Source organism: Lucilia cuprina, chromosome 3 (assembly GCF_022045245.1).
Source record: "Lucilia cuprina isolate Lc7/37 chromosome 3, ASM2204524v1, whole genome shotgun sequence".
Classification (NCBI taxonomy): domain Eukaryota; kingdom Metazoa; phylum Arthropoda; class Insecta; order Diptera; family Calliphoridae; genus Lucilia; species Lucilia cuprina.
The window spans coordinates 56,391,437-56,416,258 of NC_060951.1; the positions used below are offsets into that span (position 1 = coordinate 56,391,437).

The following is a 24,822-nucleotide window of genomic DNA, read 5'->3' on the forward strand; positions in this document are numbered from 1 at the left end:
AGTTCAGTTCTAGTTCAGTTCTAGTTCAGTTCTAGTTCAGTTCTAGTTCAGTTCTAGTTTAGTTCTAGTTCAGTTCTAGTTCAGTTCTAGTTCAGATCTAGTTCAGTTGTAGTTCAGTTCTAATTCAATTTCTATTCCTTGTAAAATAATCATTAAAAATGTCATTTTGGTGCAATCATCAATCTATTGAACATGTGTAACGTATTAAGATAAACTGACAAATTTATTTAATTATTTTGGCTGTCTTAAAAATATTAAACATTTTTTTAACACAAAATACCTTAAAGTTCAGTTCACTTAAAAGAATGTTTGGCACATAATTTTTTCTAAAATATATACTATCGTACAGCGATACTTAAATTGAAAGATATCTGACACAAAATTATATTAATATATGAAAAAATATTTAAAAATAATGTCCCAGCAAAAAATTAAGGTATTAAGTAGTGCTATAGTAAAAATCAATATTTTTTTAGTTCTATTGTGTTATTTCCACTTATATACTTGATGTTAGCTTTCTTGGTGATTTTTCTGTTTTTAGGTTCACAGATGTTTACACAACCAGAACATAAGTATTATTTATTTTATTTGTTAATATATTTGTCTTAAATCTAGACAAATCGTGTGTGTTTGTGTTTCTTTTATTTTTGTGTAAAATACCAAAAATAAATTCACTTACTCATCTTTTACTACAAATAAAACAAAAAAAGTTCCCCCCAAATGTGGGATGACACATTTTTTAAATTGTCTGCAAATAGTACAGGGACATATGTTTTGAATTAATTGAAACTACTGAAACAAATATACAAAAATAATTATTAAAAAAAATGTTTTCACTAATTTCTTAGATATTGTGCAAAATTTTTTGTATTTGTTATAATTTTAGAACATTAAATTTAATAAGTATTCAAAAAAATTAACTATTTTTCTATAAACTTAAGTTTTAATAAAATATTTATGCTAAGATGAACAAATTTCAAAGATTCCAAAGTTTGCACCGAAGAAAGATAAATAATAAAAAATAATGCTTAATGAAATGAATAAACAATAAATTCCTATATTTATGCGAAAGTTTATATGTAATAAAATATGAAATTGAGTAAACATGGTAACGCATTTTGAATATTAATTACTTTTAATTAATAAAATACACACAGACAGAGTTAGGACTACTTATGACAACATACGCACACATGCAAATGCATTGAAATACATATGTATGTATATATGTATGTATATGTGCACTTTTTACGATGCTCATGTTTTGTATAAATTTAAAGATAAACAAATATTTTTAATTTTGTCCTTATTATATTTATTTCATCAGCCCTCCTAATTTCTGTTCTGCTTAAAAAGTGACAAAGTGTTGAAATTGTTAGACAATGTGTGTGTGTGTGTGTGATTCCCTGAGTTTAATTATCATTCAAGAGATAATTGTTAAAACGCACTTAATACTTAATACCCAAGTCGTTTATAATGCGTATACGTAATATAAATAAATATTAATAATACGTCTGCTGCAACCTTACAAGTACTTTCTGCTTGTTATTAAATTACACAGGATTGTATGATTAATTCTGCAAATGATTCTTGCTAAAACATTAAATAATTATTAACAACTTTTGACATTTGCCTATTCAATAGAGAGTTTTTATTGTTTTGCCTTTAAGTATGTTAAATATTAAAGGAATTTAATGATTTTTTTATTACTTTTATTGACTTTTATTTTTCTTTTATAGTTTTATTGGTCTTTAAAACTATATTTTTTTTTTGTATCCGTTGTTGTGTGTATTTTATTGAAACGTTAACTAAGTTTTGTTTATGGCGTTTTCTTTTTTTAATTTTACATCCGTTTCCTGTTTTCAAATTGGTCAGTTTCTTAATAAAGTTTTATTAGTTTTTCGCTGACAGTAGGATGTTTAAATTATAAATAGTTTCCTTTATTTTTTCACTTTGTACTTTTTTGTGAAATAAAAAAAAAATTTATCGAAAATTTGAAATATATAAAAACTTATTTCATCTAAAGGCTGCTATAGTTCCGTCTAGAGTCTTTACTATTTAATATAGAATTTAGATAAATATGTAGAGATCATAGTATAGAGCAGTATGTATTCTTGACTAGATATCAATATTCTAGTCTTCTCTATAGATTTGACATGAGAGTCTATAGGTAGACTATAAATCCTTCTTAAGGCCTATATTCAGAAAGGAGAATATAAAACAATATTTAAAATTTTGTATAAAAAATACTAACAAAAAAGTTTGCATAAAAATTTAAAATCTATAGTCTTGACTTTAGATCACTTTATAGAATTGTCTATAGATCATTCTATTATCTTGACTATAGATCAGTCTATAATCTGGACTATAGATCAGTCTATAGTCTGGACTATAGATCAGTCTATAGTCTGGACTATAGATCAGTCTATAGTCTGGACTATAGATCAGTCTATAGTCTGGACTATAGATCAGTCTATGGTCTGGACTATAGATCAGTCTATAGTCTTGACAATAGATTAGTATATAGACTTCACTATAGATCAGTCTATATTCTTGACTAGAGATCAGTCTATAGTGTTGGCTATAGATCTATAACCCTGACTATATATCAGAATATGGTATTGACTATATTGACTTGACTACAGATCTGTCACTAGTCTTGTCAATAGTCTTAGCTGTAGATCAGTCTTTTGGCAATCGATTAATGTGTATTGTTAATAATAGTCAATATTGATTTACTTATAATCACGTGTATAAATCAGTCTAAAGGCATAACTTTGGATCAGTTATCTATATGATAAAAGATTAATCTGAACTTAAAAATTTATTATGATTCACATCAAGTTTTGTCAAATATTTAAATCTAATTTAAGAAGTTAGAAAAAAATATTTATTAGAATATATCTAGAACTTTATTATTACCTCAAATACGTCTATTCTAAAGTTCAAATAAATTGTTATCAACTTTTTAGCCAAACGGTAAAGAAATTCATGTCATGTTTGTGCTGGACTTTCGTTCATGCAATTTCGTTGAAACTTTCTTAACAAAAAGAAAAAATATAAATGGTGATTGACATGCAAAATGAGTGTTTTATAAGATAATCGATGAGACTACAAAAATGTTCAATATAATGAAAAATAAATACAATAAACTATATAATGAAATAGAAGTGAAAACCTTAAAGGATAAATGACAAGTAGAAGCAAGAAATTGAATTAATTTAATAAAGTGTTTGTTTGGCGTTTAATAAATAAATAATTCAATTTAAATATGTATTTTCTTGTAGAACTAAAAAAGACTATGTCATCAAAAAGTAAGATTATTTAAAAGACCTCCTATCAATCTTCAGTTTGTCAATTATTTGACTTAAACATTACCATTTAAATCAGTTTATTATGGCTTTTAAATTGATTTTTTATGAGAAATTATTTTCTTACTTTTACAAATAACATCATCGTTTTATTAGTATATAAGTACTAAGTGGAAATTTATTGAAAGTTATGTAGTTTATTTAAAGTTTATTTCATTTTCTTATTTTATATTTGTTTTATTGCTTTCTGCTACAATGTAGTGTCTTAATGTTTTAGTTAACGCCAACTTTCAGTGGTTGTCCGTAAAGTATGCAAAGTTTTTGTAGTTTTAAGTAAATTTAGATTTTATGGCTTTTTTACTCAACACACTAGCAACCACTCACTGTTAATACTTTAATTCTTTACCATTTTACACTTAGACAAAAAATATAAATTGATCCCTACTTAGTTACAGTAAGATATATCTTCTTTGTCTCTGCTTATGGATTTTTGTTGTCACAAACATATTGTTTGAAATCATATTATTTCTCTAAGTGTAGTTTTTATGGTTTTTCCTTTGTGTTTTACAGCAATAACAACTAATAAGTTTTAGTTTTTGTTTTTTTTGTTAAAGTCATTGTTTGAAATGCTAACTTTTTATTTTATTTAAAAGAAATGCAGCAGGAAAAACTTGTAAGTTTTCCCCTGTTGTTTTTTACGTACTTTTCTAAATAAAGTTTTCAAATGTAAATTTAAATAAAAGAATATAGTGCAAGTTAAAACAATAGTTTTTTACCATTTCTACAAAAAAAGTTAACTCAGTTAAGAAAAAAAAGAACTTAAGTTAAAAACTTGTTTCCTCAACTTGGAAAGTTGTTAATGAATCTTGTTTTCTATTTAAATTATTAAATAAACCAAAAACTGTTTTTAAACTAAAAATAAATACTCAATACATAAATATTTCATATAAATATTTAGAAAAAAAAAATACTTTTTTAATAAAATTTTTTCCCCTCTTGTTAGACGCTTTTAAAAGTTTATTTAAAAAAATTTTAAAAAATTTATAGCCATTTGGCCAACGTGCCTCAAAATAAAATAAACGTATTTTGTAACCCAAAAATGATTTACAAGGCATAAAACTTTACTTACACAGAAAACAGGTGTAAAAATATCAATAATATCAAACAAAAGACTCACCTGTAAAGAGAAAAATGAAAACAAATTGATTTTAGTTAAAGGTCATAATTTTTATATAAAATTCAAATAAAAATATTTTGTGCCATTCGAAATAAACATAACATAATTTTCCCTATAAATTCTTGTTTATAGAATAATTTATTGATGTTCAATTTGTGTTTTTCTTTTAAAATGTATTTTGTGTTTTATTTGTTTATATGTATGTACATATGTTTTTTTTTTTTTGTAAATAATCGATTAATCTGTTGGAGTTATATTTAGATTTATACTTATGTCTGCCTGCATCATGTGTCGTTGTGAAAGTGTTTGAAAGATTATGCTTATTTAAACCCTTCAACTTTTTTTTAAGGGTTAAAATAGATTTTAAATTTGATACATAAGAATTTAAATTGAATACTTGTTTAAAGTTCACTACAGTAAAGCGAATGTTTTTGGGTATGAAGGGTTTGTTGTAAGGTTGAAACCCAGGTATTTCGTTATTTTAAAATTTGCCACAGACATAGTCCAATCGTAGTCTAGTCATAGTCTAGTCAAGTCATAGTCATAGTCTAGTCATAGTCTAGTCATAGTCTAGTCATAGGCTAGTCATAGTCTAGTCATAGTCTAGTCATAGTCTAGTCATAGTCTAGTCATAGTCTAGTCATAGTCTAGTCATAGTCTAGTCATAGTCTAGTCATAGTCCAGTCATAGCCTAGTCATAGTCTAGTCATAGCCTTAGTAGCAGTCCCGCGTTCTTGAGCCCTGCTAATTTGGAGTATTTTTGTACGAAAATATGAATATTAAAGTTTACCCAGGCATAACTAGCTCAACATATTTTTTTATTCACCCAGCAAAACCTGGCAGTAACTTTTAATAGTAATTGATTACATAGAAGTAGTCTAGTAATGTATTATTAATAGTGAGTTATATTAATTACTTTTCTTCGGTCACATCATGGTAATGAAATAATGACTTAATACTTGATGAAATTTTAACAATTTTTGCCCTTACTATCTAATTAAAGTGTTTACTGGGTACATATTTATATTTGTATATATTCATAGGAAAAGTGAGAGAGCAAATTTTCGTTTTAATCCTTAAATATTATATGCATATAAAAAATGTAAAATAAATGTTTCTACAATTTATTTCAACTTTTCGTTTTTTGTTTTTTTTTCGCTTTCTCAAACGAACATTAAATATATGAAATAAAATTATTTTCATTTCTGCACCAACGCTTCTTTAAGTGGACGGGCGGTCATAACACATATAGTTACAATTTATTGGCTTTCAAAAATTAGGTCTCCTTGCTGAAATTTCCATTAAATTTTTTATTGCATACATCCACTTGTATTGAAAGCAGCATGAAGACAAACAAATGAAAAAGGAAAAACAAATTACCAGAAGCATTCAATTTTTGTGGAGTATAAAGATGAAACGTAAAAATAAGTTGTAATCAAAAAAAAAAAAAAAAAAAAAAAAAAAATCAATGCTTTTTACTTTGGAGTGTTTAAAGGGCATTGAATGGGAAAAATTACTTAAATTATAAAATATTTATAAATATTTTATCTTTATAATAATATTGATTTATTTATTTATTGAGTAAAAATGGACCGCAGAATAGAACATTAGAGATATTATTTGATGTTGAATGCAGTCAGGTTTGTGATAGTCTATTAGGTTTTATTTTTCCTTTTTTGGGAGAAAATAAGTTTTATAAAGGGATTAACTATCTTTAACTTGTGATAACTATTTGGTTTGTAAAAAGTCTCTTGAAAAGTTTTCTACCAGTTTGATTTCCAAAGGAAAATTCACTCAGTATTTTTTTTACCTTATCAGCTGCTATTTTAAAACATAAAAAATTATCAATGAATAAATTCATCACCAGTTTATAGAAAAACTATAAATAAATTAAAATACAATTTGAATTCAAAAAAATATAATTTAATGACGTAGTTTTAGGAGAAATTTATAAAATATCCATTAAACATAAAATGTAGTTAGGTACCTTATAGAAAATTTGCCACATTTTAACAACATTGATTCAATTAGCTCACTCTAGACCAAAGGTCAGCTGGGAAAAACGTGACAAATTAACCACAACACAAATATTCTTCAAATTTTTTTTGGACGTCATCTATATCCAAAAAAATCCCACCGGTCTTTTAATCCAATGCATTAAATCTAAAATCAAATTATAAAGTATCAATTAAAAAAATAACAAAATTGCATTCTCGTGTCAATTTAACTAGAAACTAAAATCCTGTGGTACTTTATTGAATTTTAAAATAAAATCATTTTTATAAATGCATTGAACTGTTGAATAATAAAAAAATGTTTTAAAAATTGTTAACTACAACAATATTGTTGTTTCTTTTAAAGAGATATGATTAGATAAGTATGAATGTATAGTCGGTCAGGGCCGGCCATATGATAGCCTTCACCAGGGAGTTTATTAGAAATGTGAAATATTTTTCAAATAAAAAAACACACACATTATGCTGTGTGGGCTAGGTAAAATAATTGACCGATTTTAATCATTTTCAATAGGATTCGTTCCAGGGTCAAAAGAAGTGATGAAGCGTTAAGTAAAGCTTGTACTTGGAAAAGCAGGCGGAAGAAAGTTTGGACATAATTAAACCGGCTGAAAATATGACGATTAGCCGATTTGTATGCTTTATGATCTACTAGGACCAATTGTTTTGAGAGTTTTAAAAATCAGCACAAACGCATAATATCATAATATCCTCCCCATACTGCTGGAGGTTAGGCTTCTATAGTTGAAACGAAAAAGTCAACTTTTTCATTTTATGCAAAGTCGATTTTTCGACCTTTCGACTTTTATTCATTTAGTTAAAATTCGACTTTTAGACTCTTCAACTTTGAGTATTTTATAAATAGTCCCCTTTTCGGCTTTTTTCGACAATTTTTTTACTTTTTTCGAGTTTTCCAACTATTTTAGAGTTTTTGACTTTTTTCACTTTTTTTAAATTTTCGCCTATTTTTAACTTTTTTTCTACTATTTTCTATATTCTCGACTTTTTACGACTTCTCGACTTTTTTTTACAAAGTCGAGTTATCGACTTTTTTGGAACAAAATAGTCGACTTCGACTGTTCGACTTTTTTCGACAAGTCGATTTATAGAACCCTACTGTAGGGTATAATAATACAGATCTTAAATTTAGAAGTCAAATCTAAAAAAAGTAATAAGACCTCGAATATAACTAGACTATGACTAGACTATGACTAGACTATGACTAGAATATGACTAGACTATGACTAGACTATGACTAGACTATGACTAGACTATGACTAGACTATGACTAGACTATGACTAGACTATGACTAGACTATGACTAGACTATGACTAGACTATGACTAGACTATGACTAGACTATGACTAGACTATGACTAGACTATGACTAGACTATGACTAGACTATGACTAGACTATGACTAGACTATGACTAGACAAGACTTTGAAAACTCTACGACTAGACTATGTCCAGATAATTTTTCTTTTTCAATTAAAACTTTAAATCGATTGTAATTATTGACTCTTATTTAACGGGTCCATCCTAAGATTCATATTTATGAATGTATGTATATTTGTTGTAGAACATACTTCATTTCATATGATTATTCAATTTTACCATTTTCATATTTATTTTTAAAACAAACCATTTTTAGCAATTTTTAAAAAAGACCAAAAAATACTGAAATGAACACACACAATTACCAAAGACAATTCTGCCAATAGCAATACAAATACACTCAGAAAAAAACTTTTGAGTCACGGAGCTAATATTTAAAATAAGAAATAAAATTGATTATTACTGATAATATATTTAACTTTAATATTACTTTCAGTTTATAACTTTACATACATCATCTGATTTGAAATGTATGAAACATTGGGACCTCTAGATTGTAAATAACTATATTATATGTGTATTTGTGTGTAGGAGTTAGGGGGTGGGTTATAAAATATGTGCCTGTGTTTGTGTCCTTTTATTTTATTTGTACATTTTTGTATCTATTATTCATACATGACTAAAATTGTCTTTCTGGCGTTATAAATTTTATCAACAGCCTACCAGTTATTTTGCCTGCCATTCGACAAACGTTTGCTTTACTGTGTCTGTATCACGAGAATAGTCTAGTTTATTGAGAGTCATAATTAAAATAAACACATTTTCATAGATGCACAAAACATGATAGTTTTTTAATACGGAAATCTTAATAAAAATGAATTGTATTCACATGTGTTTTAAGAATAAATCATTTTTTTTGTTTTAAAAATATTCCTTTAATACTTAAATGTCAAATAGTTTATTTTAATTTTCAATATTTTCTCACACTTTATAAATAGATGAAAAGAACCGAAATTTGTTGAGATTGTTAAGTGTTATAAAAATGACATAAAATTATTGCAACTGGAATTATTGTTATCAGAGACTAGATACTTCGTAAGCTACAAGTTGGTAGTTTTAGGGGGGAGGGTATTACGACTTTATGCTAATGTTTGTAACACCCAAGAATATAAGTAGGTTCTACATCCACAATTAAGTATACAAATCAGCTCAGATCACTCTCTGCATTGATTTAGTTATGTCCCGCTGTTTGTCTGTCTGTATATTCATGTAATGCACGTTACATTTCCCATTTTTTGAGCTATTTCAATGAAATTTGGCAGATACTCTTTCTTTTCTGCACCAATGGACGAACGCTATTAAAAATGGTTTGTTCTTCAATGAAGAACGCAGGTGGCAATTTTTGTACATTGGTTCTGACCGGTCCATGCACAAGTAATTTGCCGAAGTACTCGAGCTATCTAATCTATTAACCATTGTATGGCCTCTGTTGATTCGGCAACAGCACCTAGAGACGTAACCGGTAGACCGAATTACGATTCATCGATAAGCCGTAGACATTGTTCTTACTCACAGGGACACACTGTGGTAATTCTGATATGAAGAGAGTAAACTCTGAACATATCTGGACAAGGAAGAAAAATTCAATGGTATCAAATGTATATGATACATTTCATCCATCATCATTCAGCCCAGCACACATCTCATTTATACGACACATTCATAAGAGAAAAACATACGACACATTTATTATAGGTAGACGGGTGTGTGAGGCCCGCCATACCCCACATTCATCCCGTACCATATACAATTAATACAAACTCATTTCCAACGCTTTTTCAAACAGACACTCAACTGTGGAGTATCTGTTGTTTTCGGCAACAGCACCGAACTTATCCCGAAACATTGACTATTATCATGCATCAATCTTTTAACTGCCACTTACTCTTCCCGCGAATTTGGGTTTAAACCATAACGACTACGTGGATCCCGAAGGAACCTCAACCAACTGACCAGTCAAGACATAGTCCTTCGGGCAACTGACCAACCGTAGTACCAGATTATGCGGTGCTCTGGTCTGACCTCTGGCAATCTATGCAAGGACTAAACCAAGCAGTAGACTGTAACCAATTTTTCAGTCCCGATCAGACTGGAGGTAATGGCCACCTTTTTATACCCCGGGTTTGCAATAACACCAAGGCGGAGGTCTTGCCAAGGTAACATGCCCCCGGGGGAGTTCCACTATGTTAAGAAAAATCGTCAAAATTTAGTTTTGTATAAGTTTAAATGTCACTGTCAAAATTTGTAATGATTGGGCCTCATTTGACTTTCGCCGCTATACTTCATAAGAATAGGACTTACCACATTAGCCCTTAGCCGCTATACTTTATAAGGATAGGACTATATTTACCCTTATCCCCACATGAACCTTTTTGTATAAAATCTCTTTTTTGCAACAACAAGAAAAATATTCCGGAATTACACTCACATGTAGGGTACATATCATTGGCCATGCCCGGCGATGTATTTATACTTTTATTTTTTTGGAATACTTATAATTTATAAATTTATTTAGTTTTTATATGGATTTTCAGTTTTATTATAAAATGTTATTTATTATTTAATAATAAAATGTTATATATTATCTCCCATAGTGTGAACAAATTATTCATAAACTTTCGCTAAAGCTTTTTCCATCAAGTTTTAAATTTATCTAGTCAAATGTTAAGCTTTCGATATGCAATGGTTTCATAATAAAAAACATGGTTTGTTGCTTGGCTAATACTTGCCAAAAACCTCAAGTTTAAAAGCTTTTAATAGAAAAACTTAATAACGTGAATAGTAAAATCAACTACCATAAGAAAATTATATTTGAAAGTTTCAAAATTAAAATATTACATATTATGTAAAATTGATAAATGAAAAATCGTTCCTTCTAGGTAAATGAAGTTGGTAAAAGCTTTTTACTTTTAAGTTTTTGGAAATATTTCAAAATTAGACTACAGATGGCAGTTGTGGGGTGTTTTATAGGAAACCATTTGTTATTTTTTTTCGGATAAAGTATAGTATGCATACATACTATTTGTCGGAAGAATCTGTAGCAATTTGATAGTTTTATCTGATTAGAAATACGATTTACTTTGTCACTAAACTGTGTTTTGTTAAATTATTGGCAGCAAAAAAAATTGCCGTTTTTTCGGAACCTTTAACTTTTTTTCCAAAGAAAGTGACTTTTTTTGAAATTAATATACATCAACGCTTATTCGATTTCTTGTTTATATTGCATAATTTATTTTTTTTATAAAACAAATATTTTGTACAATTTTTAATTGAAACCTAATAGTCATTATTATCAATATTAGTAAATAATAGAAATTAGAAAACATGTGTGTTTAATTAATAAAATTTTTTCATAAAAAAAAATTAAATAAATCTTTTGTCTTTAAAACACTATTAAAAACAATAAAAATATTTACTTTTTATTTCCTTAAATTTATTTAAAAATGAAAAAAAGCATCTTAGAAAGTACTATTAGACTATAAAAAGCTAACAAACCTTTCACTATACACAACATTAAAACAACTCTTTAAATTAAAAGCTAAAACATGAAATTAACAATTTTCATTATTTTACTTATTGGTGTAATTGCTCTATTTAGCGCACACGTCCAAGCTGATGATGACTCTAATTCAAGTTCTGTAGAATCAGCATCTAATGAGGATTCCGAAAGTAATTCATCGTCTGTGGAAAAGACAGCTACTAAAGAAAAGACAGCTACTAAGGAAAAGGTATCAAATAAAGTGAAATCTGTTAAAGCTGCTGTAGCTAAAAAGAGGTCTCAGGCTAAGAATGCTAGGAAGGCGAGAAAGGCAAATATGGCCAAAAGAGCTAAGAGCGTTAGACAGGCTAAGAAAGCTAGACAAGCTCGTAAAGCTAGACAAGCTAAGAAGACCAGACAAGGCTAAGAGTGTATAATATCGTAGTTGCCGATTGATTAAATAAAGATTTAAAAAAAGATTAATAAAACAAGAGTTTGTTCTTATTTTTATAAAACGTATAATAATAAAGCATTTAATTAGCTTTTTACCTTAATTCGTGAGCAAAATCTTGATATGGACACACGCAGACAGATAGATAGACAGACAGACAGACAGCCAGCCAGCCAGGCTGCCAGACATACAGACAGAAAGACAGACAGATAGATAGGCAGACAGAAAGAAATACGGACAGACAGACAGACAGTTACTATATAAATAAATATACCAGGAAAGTGATTCAGAGTTGAATTAGATGGACGTAGCACCAATATTTTTTAGTGTTAAAAACATCAGCACAAAATTTTTCAATGGAAACAACAACTTTTTCTAAAGAGAAAACTGTTATACACAATTCTTTTTAGAGAAAGATTAAACAAAAAAAATTGTCTTATAGAAAAACTATATTTTAAATATTTTTATAGAAAAAATATTATACAAAAATTTTCTATAAAAAAATTGTTATACAAAAATATTATACAAGAATTTTTTAATAGTAAAACTGTTTTATGGAAAACAACTGTTATAGAAAAATGTTCCAATAAAAAACTGTTTTCACAAATTTGTCTATAAAAAGAAAAATTATACATACATAATTTTTATTATAGAAACTAACTTTTATACAAGATTATTTCTATAAAAAAACTGTCATACAATTTTTTTTTAATACTGTTTTTAAACTTTTTTAGAGAAACGATTATATACATGTTTCTTTAAAGAAAACTGTTATACACTTCTTTTGATATAAAAGTTATGTTACAAACAATTTTTTCTTTTCAAAAAACGTTGTACCTAATTTTTTATATAAACAGTCTCTTCTATAAAACTGTTATAAGCAAATATATAAAATATCAAAATATAAAAGCTGTTATACGCATGTTAAGAAATCTATTTTACTAAAACATTTCTAAAGCAAAATTGTTATACAACAATTATTGCAAAGAAAAAAACTGTTATACACAACGGATAAAAACAATAGTTCAAAAATTATTATGTTATGCACAAAAATTTTGAAAGAGAATAACTGTAACTGTATTAAAAGTACTTAATTTTTTTTTTGTAATTATACATAAAAAAATTTTTATAAAAAGAACTGTTATACATGTGTCTAAAGAAAAACTGTTATAAGCAGATTTATGTATATAAATATACTGTAATACAAAATGTTTCTGTACCAACAAATGTAATTAGCAAATTGATATATAAATGTTGTATACAAATGTTTCCATAGAAATTAGGGTTCTATAAATCGACTTTCGAATAATCGACTTTAAGTCGAAAAAAGTCGATAACTCGACTATCGTCTATGGAAAAAGTCGACTTTGAAAATAAAAGTCGAAAAAGGTCGAAAAGTCGAAAAAGGTCGAAAAAAAACGAAAATTCGTAACAAGTCAGAAAAAGTCTTAGAAAGTCAGAAAAAGGCGAAAAAAGTCGAAAATAGCAGAAAAAGGTCAAAAATTTTAAAAAAGTCAAAAACTCTAAAATAGTCGGAAAAACTCGAAAAAAATAAACAAATTGTCGAAAACAGTCAAAAAGTCGAAAAGTAGGAAAAGGTCGAAAACTCGAAAATAGTAGAAAAAAGTAAAAAATAGTCGAAAATTTAAAAAAAAAATGTTCAAAAAGTCAAAAACTCTAAAATAGTCGGAAAAACTCGAAAAAAGTAACAAATAGTCAAAAAGTCGAAAAAAGTCCAAAAGTCGGAAAATGTCGAAAAAGTCGATTATTTATAAAATACTAAAAGTCGAAAAGTCGACTTTTAACTAAATAAAAAAGTGCATAAAATGCAAAAAGTCTTTTAACTAAATGCAAAAAGTCGAAAAGTCGACTTTTCGTTTCAACTATAGAACTCTAATAAAAAATCAAAACGTTCAGACAAAAATTTTTCTACAAATTTTTAAACGAAAATACATACTGTTAAATACACAAAACTGTTATACTAAAGCTTATATATAATGGATTTCTCCATAGAAAAAAAAAAACTGTCATACTCAAAATTTTCTTTAGGAAATAAACTGTTATACACTCTCATAGAAAAACTGTTTAAAACAAATGTTTCTATAAAAAATCTGTTATGGAGTGTGCAAAAAACTGGGGGTATATTGATTTTGTCAACTCATTGAAATATTGATCATAGACCTACAAAAGTATATATTTTGTGTCCTTGTTAAATTCTAAAACGATTTAACCATGTCTGTCCGTCCGTCTATCTGTCTGTTGAAAGCATAGAAAGATAGCGTCCGAACGGTAAGAGCTAGAGAGTGTTTAAATTATACACAAATATTTCCTATAGATAAGGTATGTTTGGTATTGAAAATTGGCAATATCGTTCCACGTTTTCATATTTTGTACTCCCATACAAATTGACTCTGTTTAACATGTTTTCGTGCAACATGTTTCTTTCAACATTTTAAATATCTATTTTCATTTTGATTTAAATAAATCAATTTTCATAATGATTTTACGTCGAGAAAAATATCATGTCAATTTATAAAATCCAGGCAGCTGTACAAAACCAATTGAAAAGGGTCAATAAGTTTTTAAGCTAAATTGAATAAAGAAAATAATCTAGTAAAAATAATTTCATATTAAAAAAAGCATACATACATGTAAAAATTGAACAGGCCGCAAAGGGTTTATAAGGTTTATATTTATTGATTTTTATATTAATTTTAAAAAAAAAAATAAACTTAAAAGTAAAAAATTTTTTATTAAATTTAAAATTTAAAATTTATACAATTTCAGTTCATGTAAACATAATTTTAAATGTTACTTTATTGTTAAGAAAATATTTTATTATTTTTAGCTAAATAAACCACTAAAAAAGGGTTTCTTAAGACTGTATGTGCTAAATTACCACATTTAAATAAATAAAATTTAACATGTTCTTAAAGAAAAATAAGGAAAAAACTAAATTTATGCGAAAAATCCTTTAAGTCAATAAAAATTTGTTAATGTGTATGTATTTACATGAATTTGAGTAAACTTCGTTGGTCTTAAATATCCCAGTAGTTTAAAGTTGATGCCTTTTTTACGCTGCTAAGAATAATTTATTCATTACTTATCCTCTGACAAGTAAGTTGTTATGTACTTAATTAACATTCTAGTGTTATTACTAAGTAATAAACTGGGTTTTTGAATTGACACATAATTAATTTTCTATAACTTCTAAGATCAATTGTTTTTCTTATCTCCGGTGTTTTAAGTAACTTTCAGGCTTTTAGAACTACTGGGTAAAAGTATGCTTATGTGATAATCTATGCCTTAATAATGTTGATATATGTTTTAACAAATTGCTTAAAATATTTTTACACAAAATTTTTTATATCGAATCATAAGAGTTAGAAATTATGTTAATTTTTTTTATGTAAATCCTTTTAAAATTCATATTGTTTGTCAAGTAAATTTGTATTTTGACTGTTAATGTAAAATTTAAAATAAAAGCATGTAGACATTTTATTACAGTCGCGTTTATAATTTAAAACTGCTAAGATAACATATTTTTTTAAATATGGAAAACTACAAGTTATAAATATGTAAATTTTTTGATTTAATAAAAAGAAATAAAATTAATATTAGCTTCCTTATATATATTGCCATTTACTGTATATTATATGGCATACATATATGTGTAAATTACTTAAGTAGATTACAATGTAACAAATGTTAAGAAAAAAACAATTAAGAAGTTATAGTCTTGCGAGGCCAACAATATAATACGCTACACCTGTATACGAATAAAATGTGATTTAGTTTTCATAATAAAGCATTTAAGTTGAATAGTACCTTGCCTCAGATATACTTAAGCCATTTATTAATAAAACTTTGGATATTTAAGTGAAATTTTGTTTGGGGCTTTTTATAGGGGCTGGGGTCAAATGAGGCCCTATAATAATAAAGTTCATCGGGGTCATCAAGGATAGTATAGTATTTAGTTTTGCAGCTTTTTGTCAAGATACGAGTATATTTAACATAATTATGAACTTAAAAGCCCCATTTTTGGCGGGTTCAACTGTATGGGGCCTAGGTGAAATATAGGACCGATTTTAACTATTTTCAATAGTCTACGTCTACAGTATCATAAAAGAACATGTGCCAAATTTCAACATCGACTCAGAAAGTTATTCTGAGCCGATTGGTATACTTTAAGGTGGGTATAGGTCCTCCCCACTAAAGTGGTGTAGGGTATGACTTTCGAGATTTTTAACGTGAGCACCTGCCTTGACGGCCTTATCTCACGGTGGTCTTTTTCATCCACTGGGTAGACTTGAAAACGGTCTACCATCGCCCCTTTGTTCTCCAATGAAGAACGCAGGTGGCAATTTTTGTACATTAGCTTTGACCGGTACATTTGCTGGAGTACTCAAGCTATCTAATCTCTGACTATTGGAGGGCATCTGTTGATTCAACAACAGCACCTAGAGACGTAAGCCGAAGACATTGTTCTTACTCGCAGGGGCACACTGTGGTAATTTTGATATGAACAGAGTATATTCTGTACATATCTAGACAAGGAAGGAAAATTCAATGGTATCATATGTATATATATACCTTTCATCCATCATATTCATACCAGCACATATCTCATTCATACGACACATTCATAAGAGAAAATTTCTTGCTCTAATAGTTTTCCAGATACTCCCTGATAAAATTCCGCTCATTTTTCTTCTCAATGATCAAATGGATGTTTAAGTTCTTCGTACAAAATTTTAAAATTCTAGCTCCAATAATTACCTTTAGTTTTATTGGGAGATACCACGCCCTTAAATAGTTAAAAATTTAATAAGGAGTGAGATCGAAAAATTCTTAACATACATATATGTTTATAAAAAAGAAACCACTAAACTTACAGCTTTATTTTTTTTTTATTTGATTCAAATTATTATTACAATTTACCAAAAAAAAATATTTTTACAGTTTTATTCACTAGTGATGAAATTTTGAACCCTTTTCGGAAACCCTTCCATTAACGTTTTTATAGTGATTTCTGTCACATTGCTCGAACATATAGTCCATCTCCGTTTAAAATCTACCACACTTTTGGACACCTTTTTTGTACTCTTCAATTCTCTTTTAACAAGAGCCCAATATCTCTCCACTGGCCTTAGCTCCGGGCAGTTTGGAGGATTTGCCTCTCTTGGTACAAATACCACATTATTGTTCTTGTACCACTCAAGGGCTTGTTTTCCATAGTGACAGGATGCCAAGTCAGGCCAAAAATAAGTGGACACATTGTGAAGTCTTATGAATGGAAGCAGCCTTTTTTTGTAAACATTCCTTGATGTAAATTTCGGTATTTATAGAGCCCGTTGTAACAAATGATTGGCTTCTTTTGCCGCAACTGCATATTGCTTGCCATACCAAGAACTTTCTGGGAAATTTTGTCTGCTTTTGGGTCCTAAACTTTTCTTCAACATTCCCTCGAGCATCAGCAACATAAAACTTTTGACCTGGAAGTTGCGAAAAATCTGCCAGAACATACGTTTCGTCATCCATTATGCAGCAAGAATATTTTTTTATAAAACTTGACTTCAATTTCCGTGCTCTGTTTTTGGCCTCTAAATTTTTAGCAGCGTTCCTGTCAGGAACTTTTTGAGACTTGTATGTTTTTAAACCTGCATAAGCTTTAACTTTTCGTACCAAATAGTCCGAGCACTGAGCTAACCGAGCTGCTTTCCTACCGGATGTGTTGGGAGCTCTTTTGAAAATGCGTTTTATTTTTTGGCTTTAGAAACATCATGTGGACCATTCCTTCTACCTGAACCAGGTTTTCTATCAACTGACAAGTTCTCCCGGTACTGTTTAATAACATTGGAAACAGTTTGACGGCAGACCTTTGTATGCTTGGCCAACTTTTTGTAAGACCAAGTTGGGTTTAGTTGAAAATATTTAATAATTTCAGTACGCACTTTTTTCTGGTCACTCATTTTAATCAGATTAACAAAAAAATTAATATAATTGACATTACACATAATAACTGACATGTTTTTCAAAGGTAACTTGATCAAAAAAAAAATCAAATAATACTTTGGTTGAAAAATGTAATGAAAAACGTGTGTTAAGAATTTTTCGATCTCACTCCTTAGTTTATCAAATATAAGATTTCATATATTTACTCCGTATGGTAGATACCACCTAATGAAAGCCCGCCAATTTTTCTCATAAATATTCACATGGATATAATAGTTCATTATGTAAAATTTTAAGATTCTATATCTAATAGTTTCCCAGATAAACAAATTTTAATATTTAACTGCTAGTCCATCCATATTTTTTGTCCTAATTATTTAAGTTGATACTATAGTTCCTACGAAAAAATTCAGGACTGTAGTTGTTATATTTTCTGAGATATAAATACCTAAAATTTTATAAGATCGGAAAATTATATTGTGAAAATGATGTTTTACATAAACTTTGGCATTAAGTTCATGAAAAGGAGAAGGCCGGTCATCTATGACACTTTTTTAATGAATTCAAAATACAACATAGACCAAAGTTACGAACGAGCAGTTCTATACGGAATAAGAGTGCCTTTCACATTTTTTCATATTTAAAAAGTGTTATAACGTCCATGGACACTAAGACGAGTTGATCTTTTAGTACGGAAACGATTTGTTGCCAGATAGAAGGGAAAAGGAAACAGTTAATATGGGCCATTATTTGGAATATTTATGTAACTACAAAACTTACAAAGACATGCAAAAATACGAACTAGGATGTGAATCTTACCTTCCTAATTCTAGGCATAAATTTTGATGTCATTTATTGTTTATAAGCTTTTTCAAATTTACTTTATAAATCAAACAATGTGACCAACTAAACAAAGACCACAAGAAAACCATTTTAAATGATCTACTTAAGATTGACCACAAACATCTTTTAAACATCAACAAGTCATCACATTCTAATTGTGAAACAAATTCACCCACTTTCATTAGCAAAAGTAAATAAATATTTATGTTGTGGTAAATACTGAATACCCTGCAGTTTTGTAAGTAACACAATTAATCACTCCTTAAGTTATTTAGATTACCTTGTTTAACACTGGTAATTTAGTAGCTAGTCTATGGTTAAGTACATGTATGACACAAAATTTCTATTTGTAGAAGAAATAAATCGCTATTTTGATCAGTTATATCACTATTTTGTGTTAGCCCCTCAAACTGTTGGGATATTAGGACAAATATTTCAAATATGTGTTCTTGTTTTTTACACCCACTTGAATATTTATACAATTTATTAATTGTAATAATGGAATTTCTTGGCAAAATGTTGAGAGTGAATTACACAAAAATTCTTAAGCGCACGAAATGACTGACGGGTGAAATAAATGAATTTCAGAAATCTGCTAGCGTTGGTGTGCTATGACAATGACAACAAAATAAATTTAGTTTGAATACTTAGATAAGAAGAATTTATTAAATGTGTTTTTCTTTAGGATAAAGTTTAGTTCTATTCATTCATTTTCTTTAAATTCAGATCACATCAGATAGTCAGTCCATTTATAAATCAATTTATTTTTCTATTTCTATTGTTAATTTTAAGGTTTTTTCTAAAATATAAACAGGATTAAACACATTGTTGGTTTGTTAGTTTAAATGCAAAAAATAACTTATCAACAAAATCCAAAGAAAAACAAGTAAGAAGTTATAACCGGAGAGGCCGAACATATAATATCCTACACCTGTATACGAATAAAATATAATTTAGTTTTCCTAATAAAGCATTTAAGTTGAATTATACCTTGCCATTTAACATTTACTGTTTAATAAAACTGTAGATATTTAAGTAAAATTTTAATGGGGGCTTCTTAGAGGGCCTAGGGTCAAATGAGGCCATATACATAATTATAAAGTTCATCAGGGTCATTAAGACTAGAACTTGGTTTTGCAGCTTCTTTTCGAGATACTAGTAAATTAAACATAAAATTATGAACTTAAAATCTCTATTTGGTGGGTTCAGTTTAGTCTATTGTCTAGTCTATAGTCTAGCCTATATCCCATAGTCTGGTCTATAGTCTAGTTTATAGTCTAGCCTATAGTCTGGTCTATAGTCTAGTCTATAGTCTAGCCTATAGTCTGGTCTATAGTCTAATCTATAGTCTGGTCTATAATCTAGTCTATAGTCTAGCCTATAGTCTGGTCTATAGTCTAGTCTATAGTCTAGCCTATAGTCTGGTCTATAGTCTAATCTATAGTCTGGTCTATAATCTAGTCTATAGTCTAGTCTATAGTCTAGTCTATAGTCTAGTCTATAGTCTAGTCTATAGTCTAGTCTATAGTCTAGTCTATAGTCTAGTCTATAGTCTAGTCTATAGTCTAGTCTATAGTCTAGTCTATAGTCTAGTCTATAGTCTAGTCTATAGTCTAGTCTATAGTCTAGTCTATAGTCTAGTCTATAGTCTAGTCTATAGTCTAGTCTATAGTCTAGTCTAAAGTCTATAATATTGTCTAAAGTCTAGTCTATACTAGACTAAAAACTAGACTATAGACTAGACTATACTATAGACTATACTATAGACTATACTATAGACTATACTATAGACTATACTATAGACTATACTATAGACTAGACTACAGACTAGACTATAGACTAGAATATAGACTATAGACTAGACTCTACAAGACATGTTATGATTTTAAGTAATATTGAAATTTTATTTTCATTTAGTAAATGTGACAGTTTTTTAATTTTATTAATTTTCTGTTTTATTATTTTATCTTCATATTTTTGCAAATATTTATTATTGTATGTGTAAACATGTTTGAATACCAACTGATGTTGATGACTAACCGGAAACGGAAGTAACAGTACAGATTATGCTTTTTGCAATATGTATGTAAGTAAGTAAAGAAAACTGTTGCTTTCTTATTAAAAAATAAGAAAAAAATATTATTTGCTGACTGTAGTTTATCGTCACTTAACAACGTGTTAGTTTTTTTGTTCAAACTTACGGAAATGAAAATTAATAAAAGGGAATTAGTAAAAGATAAGTAATTCACAGTGATTTCATTAATTGTTAGCAGTGAGTAAACATTATACTACCCTGTAGTAATTACCATTTTTAAATTAAATATTACACTGGCCGACATTTATTTTATTTAATCTGTTACATCTTTAATCTATTCTATCATCAGCATCAATGTTTTCCAGCCCTACAAATAGTTTATTTGCAAGAGTTTATTAAATTATTTTATTCCTTCCATATTTTTTTCTGTTTTTGCTTTTAATTTATTTTTATTTGCGTTACTTGCCACACAGTAGGTGGCAAAAGATTTATAGGAATGTTATTTCTTTATAATGAATCATAATGAAATAAAATGTTAGATAATTGTTCTGTTAATCGCTGAAGACATTTGTAAATCTAATACTTTCATTACATCATCCCCCAATTTCTGATGAATATAAACCAAAGATAAAATTGAGTTGTTATAAATATGTTAAAGAGGTATTTAATTACAAGTAAAATATTAAATTATGAGCTGTTAATTGATGTAATAATTATGATAATAGGGATGGTCTATAAAAGGAAAAAAATCATTTTTAGTGGTTTTTAATGAAAGCTGAAAGGGATGAGGTAACGAAATATTATTTTTTACGTGAAGAAAACATAACTAACTAACAATTGGCCAAAACAAGCATTGACCAAAAAAAATATTTAAAAAATTTTTTTTTCAAAATTCTTTTCAAATGGAAGCTTTTTGCTTTGAAAAAAGCTTAGAAGAAAACAAGAGGCATCCCTTAAAGAAAATTGTATTAGCTTTCTTTTGAGCAAGAAAACAATTTTAAAACAGTTTTTGCTAAAGCCAATAGGAAAAACCCTGTATGTCCAACTTTAACCCCCTCTCACACCGCCAGTTCTTGATCGATGTACCAAATTGGCCAAAACAAGCATTAACCAAAAAACAAATATTTAAAAAAAAAATATTTTTTAAAGTTTTTTCAAAATTCTTTTCAAATGGAAGCTTTTTGCTTTGAAATTAAGTCTGTCATACTATCTAATACTACTTTGTAGAAATATCAAATAAAAGGTTTTTTAAGTTGGATCACTTGACATGAAATTGCCCACATATATCCATTGAGGATCGTAGACCAACACTTCTATTTCTTACATCCGTATATAATCCATACTTCTGTTGAGAAATATAAAAAACTTAGAAAATCAATGAGCCCGATAAAAGAATTTAAATTATTTATCAAATTGTTGTTTATAAAGTTATAGAGAATCCTATAAATTATTTGTAGTATATATATACATACGTATAAATATAAACATTTCTTTCACTTACCGAACATTCGCCAACGTATGCCTTCGGTTCTTCAAGTATCGACTGTGATACTTCTGCAGATCACCAATCGAACCCTGTTCAGCTTGCATTTTGCTGGCCGGTAATAACTGTGAACTAGACGATTGTTGTGTAGCGAGAGCTGTTGCCGATGTAGATGCTAAGCGAGTTGCTTGAGCAGCTGCTATAGCAGCACTGACCGTAGCAGCACTACTACTATTATTCGAGGATGAAGCTAAAGTTTCACTAGAATTGGCAACACCACAAGTACCGCCGCTGCCGCCACCAACTGGAACTAGACTACTGTTTGGAGCGAGTATAATACGTGACCAACCGGATTTGTGTTGCTTGCGAAATTTGTGTTTGATTCTGGGCGAAGGAGTAGAGGTATTGGTAAATTCCTGTGGGGTACAACCGCCACCGGTTATGGAAGATGTTGTTGCTGTAGTTACAGCAGTGGCGGACAGGGAAGTACAACTGTCACTACTACCACTGGGATTGGCCGTAAAGGGGGAGAGCTGATCGAGTTGTGATTGTTGGTTTTGCTGCTGTTGTTGTTGTTGGGTGGGTTCGGTTAGATTATCGTCGTCTTGGTTGGCGCTGTGTTGGCGTTGTAGTAACTGTTCAGACTCTTCTTCTTCCTTGATGTGTGGCAACGGTGAAGTCTGTGGCGGTGGACAACAACAACGCGATGGTGTCGACGATGCCGTTGAGGACGAGGTAGTTGTTGTTGATGTTGTAGTGTTAGCGGTGGCTATGACCGCTGTTGCCCCCGATGAAGCAGCTGTAGTCAAAGCTGGCAGCGGCGAGTGAGGTGATGTTGGTGTTGTAGCTTGTATGGTGGAAGCAGTTGATGTATTTATTGTTTTTCCAACAATATTATTCTGCTCCAATATGGATGGTTGATATACGAAATTACTATTTGTATTCGGTGGTGTTAAAGGTGATATTTGAGTTGCTGTTGTTTTGTTGGCTACAAAAGTTACTTGTGTATTTGCTGCTGTAGTAGTGGACAGCAACGATGTTGTAGTCGAGAGTAAGGAACTGGCTGAAGCAGATCCAGCAGCCAGCTGCAATACAGCTGTTGTGGGCGAAATGCTAGTGTCACTAAGAGTTTCTGGTTCAGCTTTGCGTGGCAAAATACCCGAAGCTAATTTGGCAGCTGCTATATCTGCAGCACTTATGTGTTGTTGCAAGTCCTCTTCCTCGTCGTTAATAAGGGTCTTGAGCGAGATGGGTGTGGTGGCTGAGGTGCCAATAGTATCGGCCAATGAATGTTTCTTTACCGCCGCAATTAATGATTCGTTACCGTCCGTTGTCAATTCAATGGCTGACTTACCCGAACGCTTGCGTTTTACTGTACTGTCGACCTTTGTCGAATTGTTCGGTGGTACGGGCGTATGGGGTGGACTTGTGGCGGGGGCTGCCGAGCCGCTGCCCCCGCGACAAGGAAGGCAACAACGAAACACTGTGCTACTAAAACACTTTGTAGTTTTCGATTTACGTTTTTTGTTCGTACATGTATTGTTGGTAGAGGCAGACGAGGAGATACAGCTGCCGTTACCGAAACTATTGCGCTGAGCGCCGTTGACGCCTGCCACACTACTGCGCACACTTCCACTATTATTACTGCTACTGAGAATGCTGAGGGTGCCACTAAAACGCTAAAAAATAAAGAAAATCTTAATTTTTATTTAAAATTTAAATAATTATTTTTAAATTCCTATAGTCTTGTTGTTGTTGCTGTTTAATTTCCTTTTCGTTCGTCTTAAATTATATTTTCTTAATTTTTTTTTATTAATTTAACCTTGCCAAATCCTCCTCCTGTTTGACCTTTAGTCCATTCATTATTTTGTTGCTGTTGCAATTCATATTTATGTTGACTATTTTTTTTAGTTTTTTGTGAAGCAAGTTTTGCCAGACGCATGGTCTGCTTTTATATATTTTAATATTTGTTTTGATAATTTTATTTAAAAACTTTTTGGCAACTTTTTTTATATATTTTTTAAATTTATTTAGGATTTTGTTCTCAAGTGTTTCATGTTGGTTATTTTGTTTGTCAAATTAGTGGAAAATATCTGCAAAAAGAAGAAAAATTAGAAAACATTAGTTTTAGATTTGGAGTTATGAATAGTTAGCATACTATAATTGTAAAAGTTAAATGAATGTGCTATTTCTTACTAATTTTTTTAGAAAGAAAGTAGAACTGAACTAGAACTGAACAAGAACTGAACTAGAACTGAACTAGAACTGAACTAGAACTGAACTAGAACTGAACTAGAACTGAACAAGAACTGAACTAGAACTGAACTAGAACTGAACTAGAAATGAACTAGAACTAACTAGAACTGAACTAGAACTGAAATAGAACTGAAATAGAACTGAACTAGAACTGAACTAGAACTGAACTAGAACTGAACTAGAACTGAACTAGAACTGAACTAGAACTGAACTAGAACTGAACTAGAACTGAACTAGAACTGAACTAGAACTGAACTAGAACTGAACTAGAACTGAACTAGAACTGAACTAGAACTGAACTAGAACTGAACTAGAACTGAACTAGAACTGAACTAGAACTGAACTAGAACTGAACTAGAACTGAACTAGAACTGAACTAGAACTGAACTAGAACTGAACTAGAACTGAACTAGAACTGAA

The 24,822-nt window shown here is 29.4% G+C and overlaps 1 protein-coding gene across 2 annotated transcripts in view; it reads right to left on the reverse strand.

Annotated features, from left to right (window-relative positions):
• LOC111675258 (cAMP-specific 3',5'-cyclic phosphodiesterase-like) overlaps nucleotides 1-24,822 on the reverse strand; it is a 255,235-nt gene that overhangs the window by 75,947 nt on the left and 154,466 nt on the right. Inside the window, exons 2-4 of one of the 2 annotated variants that reach the window (XM_046946249.1) lie at nucleotides 23,969-24,239; nucleotides 22,165-23,825; nucleotides 4,296-4,488 (exon numbers count right to left, since the gene is read on the reverse strand). In XM_046946249.1, coding sequence (XP_046802205.1) covers nucleotides 4,485-4,488; nucleotides 22,165-23,825; nucleotides 23,969-24,088 — 1,785 coding nt within the window. In that variant the 5' untranslated portion in view covers nucleotides 24,089-24,239 and the 3' untranslated portion in view covers nucleotides 4,296-4,484. Of the gene's footprint in view, nucleotides 1-4,295; nucleotides 4,489-22,164; nucleotides 23,826-23,968; nucleotides 24,240-24,822 lie in introns of those variants that run through there. The other variant, XM_046946250.1, reaches the window with a different exon arrangement.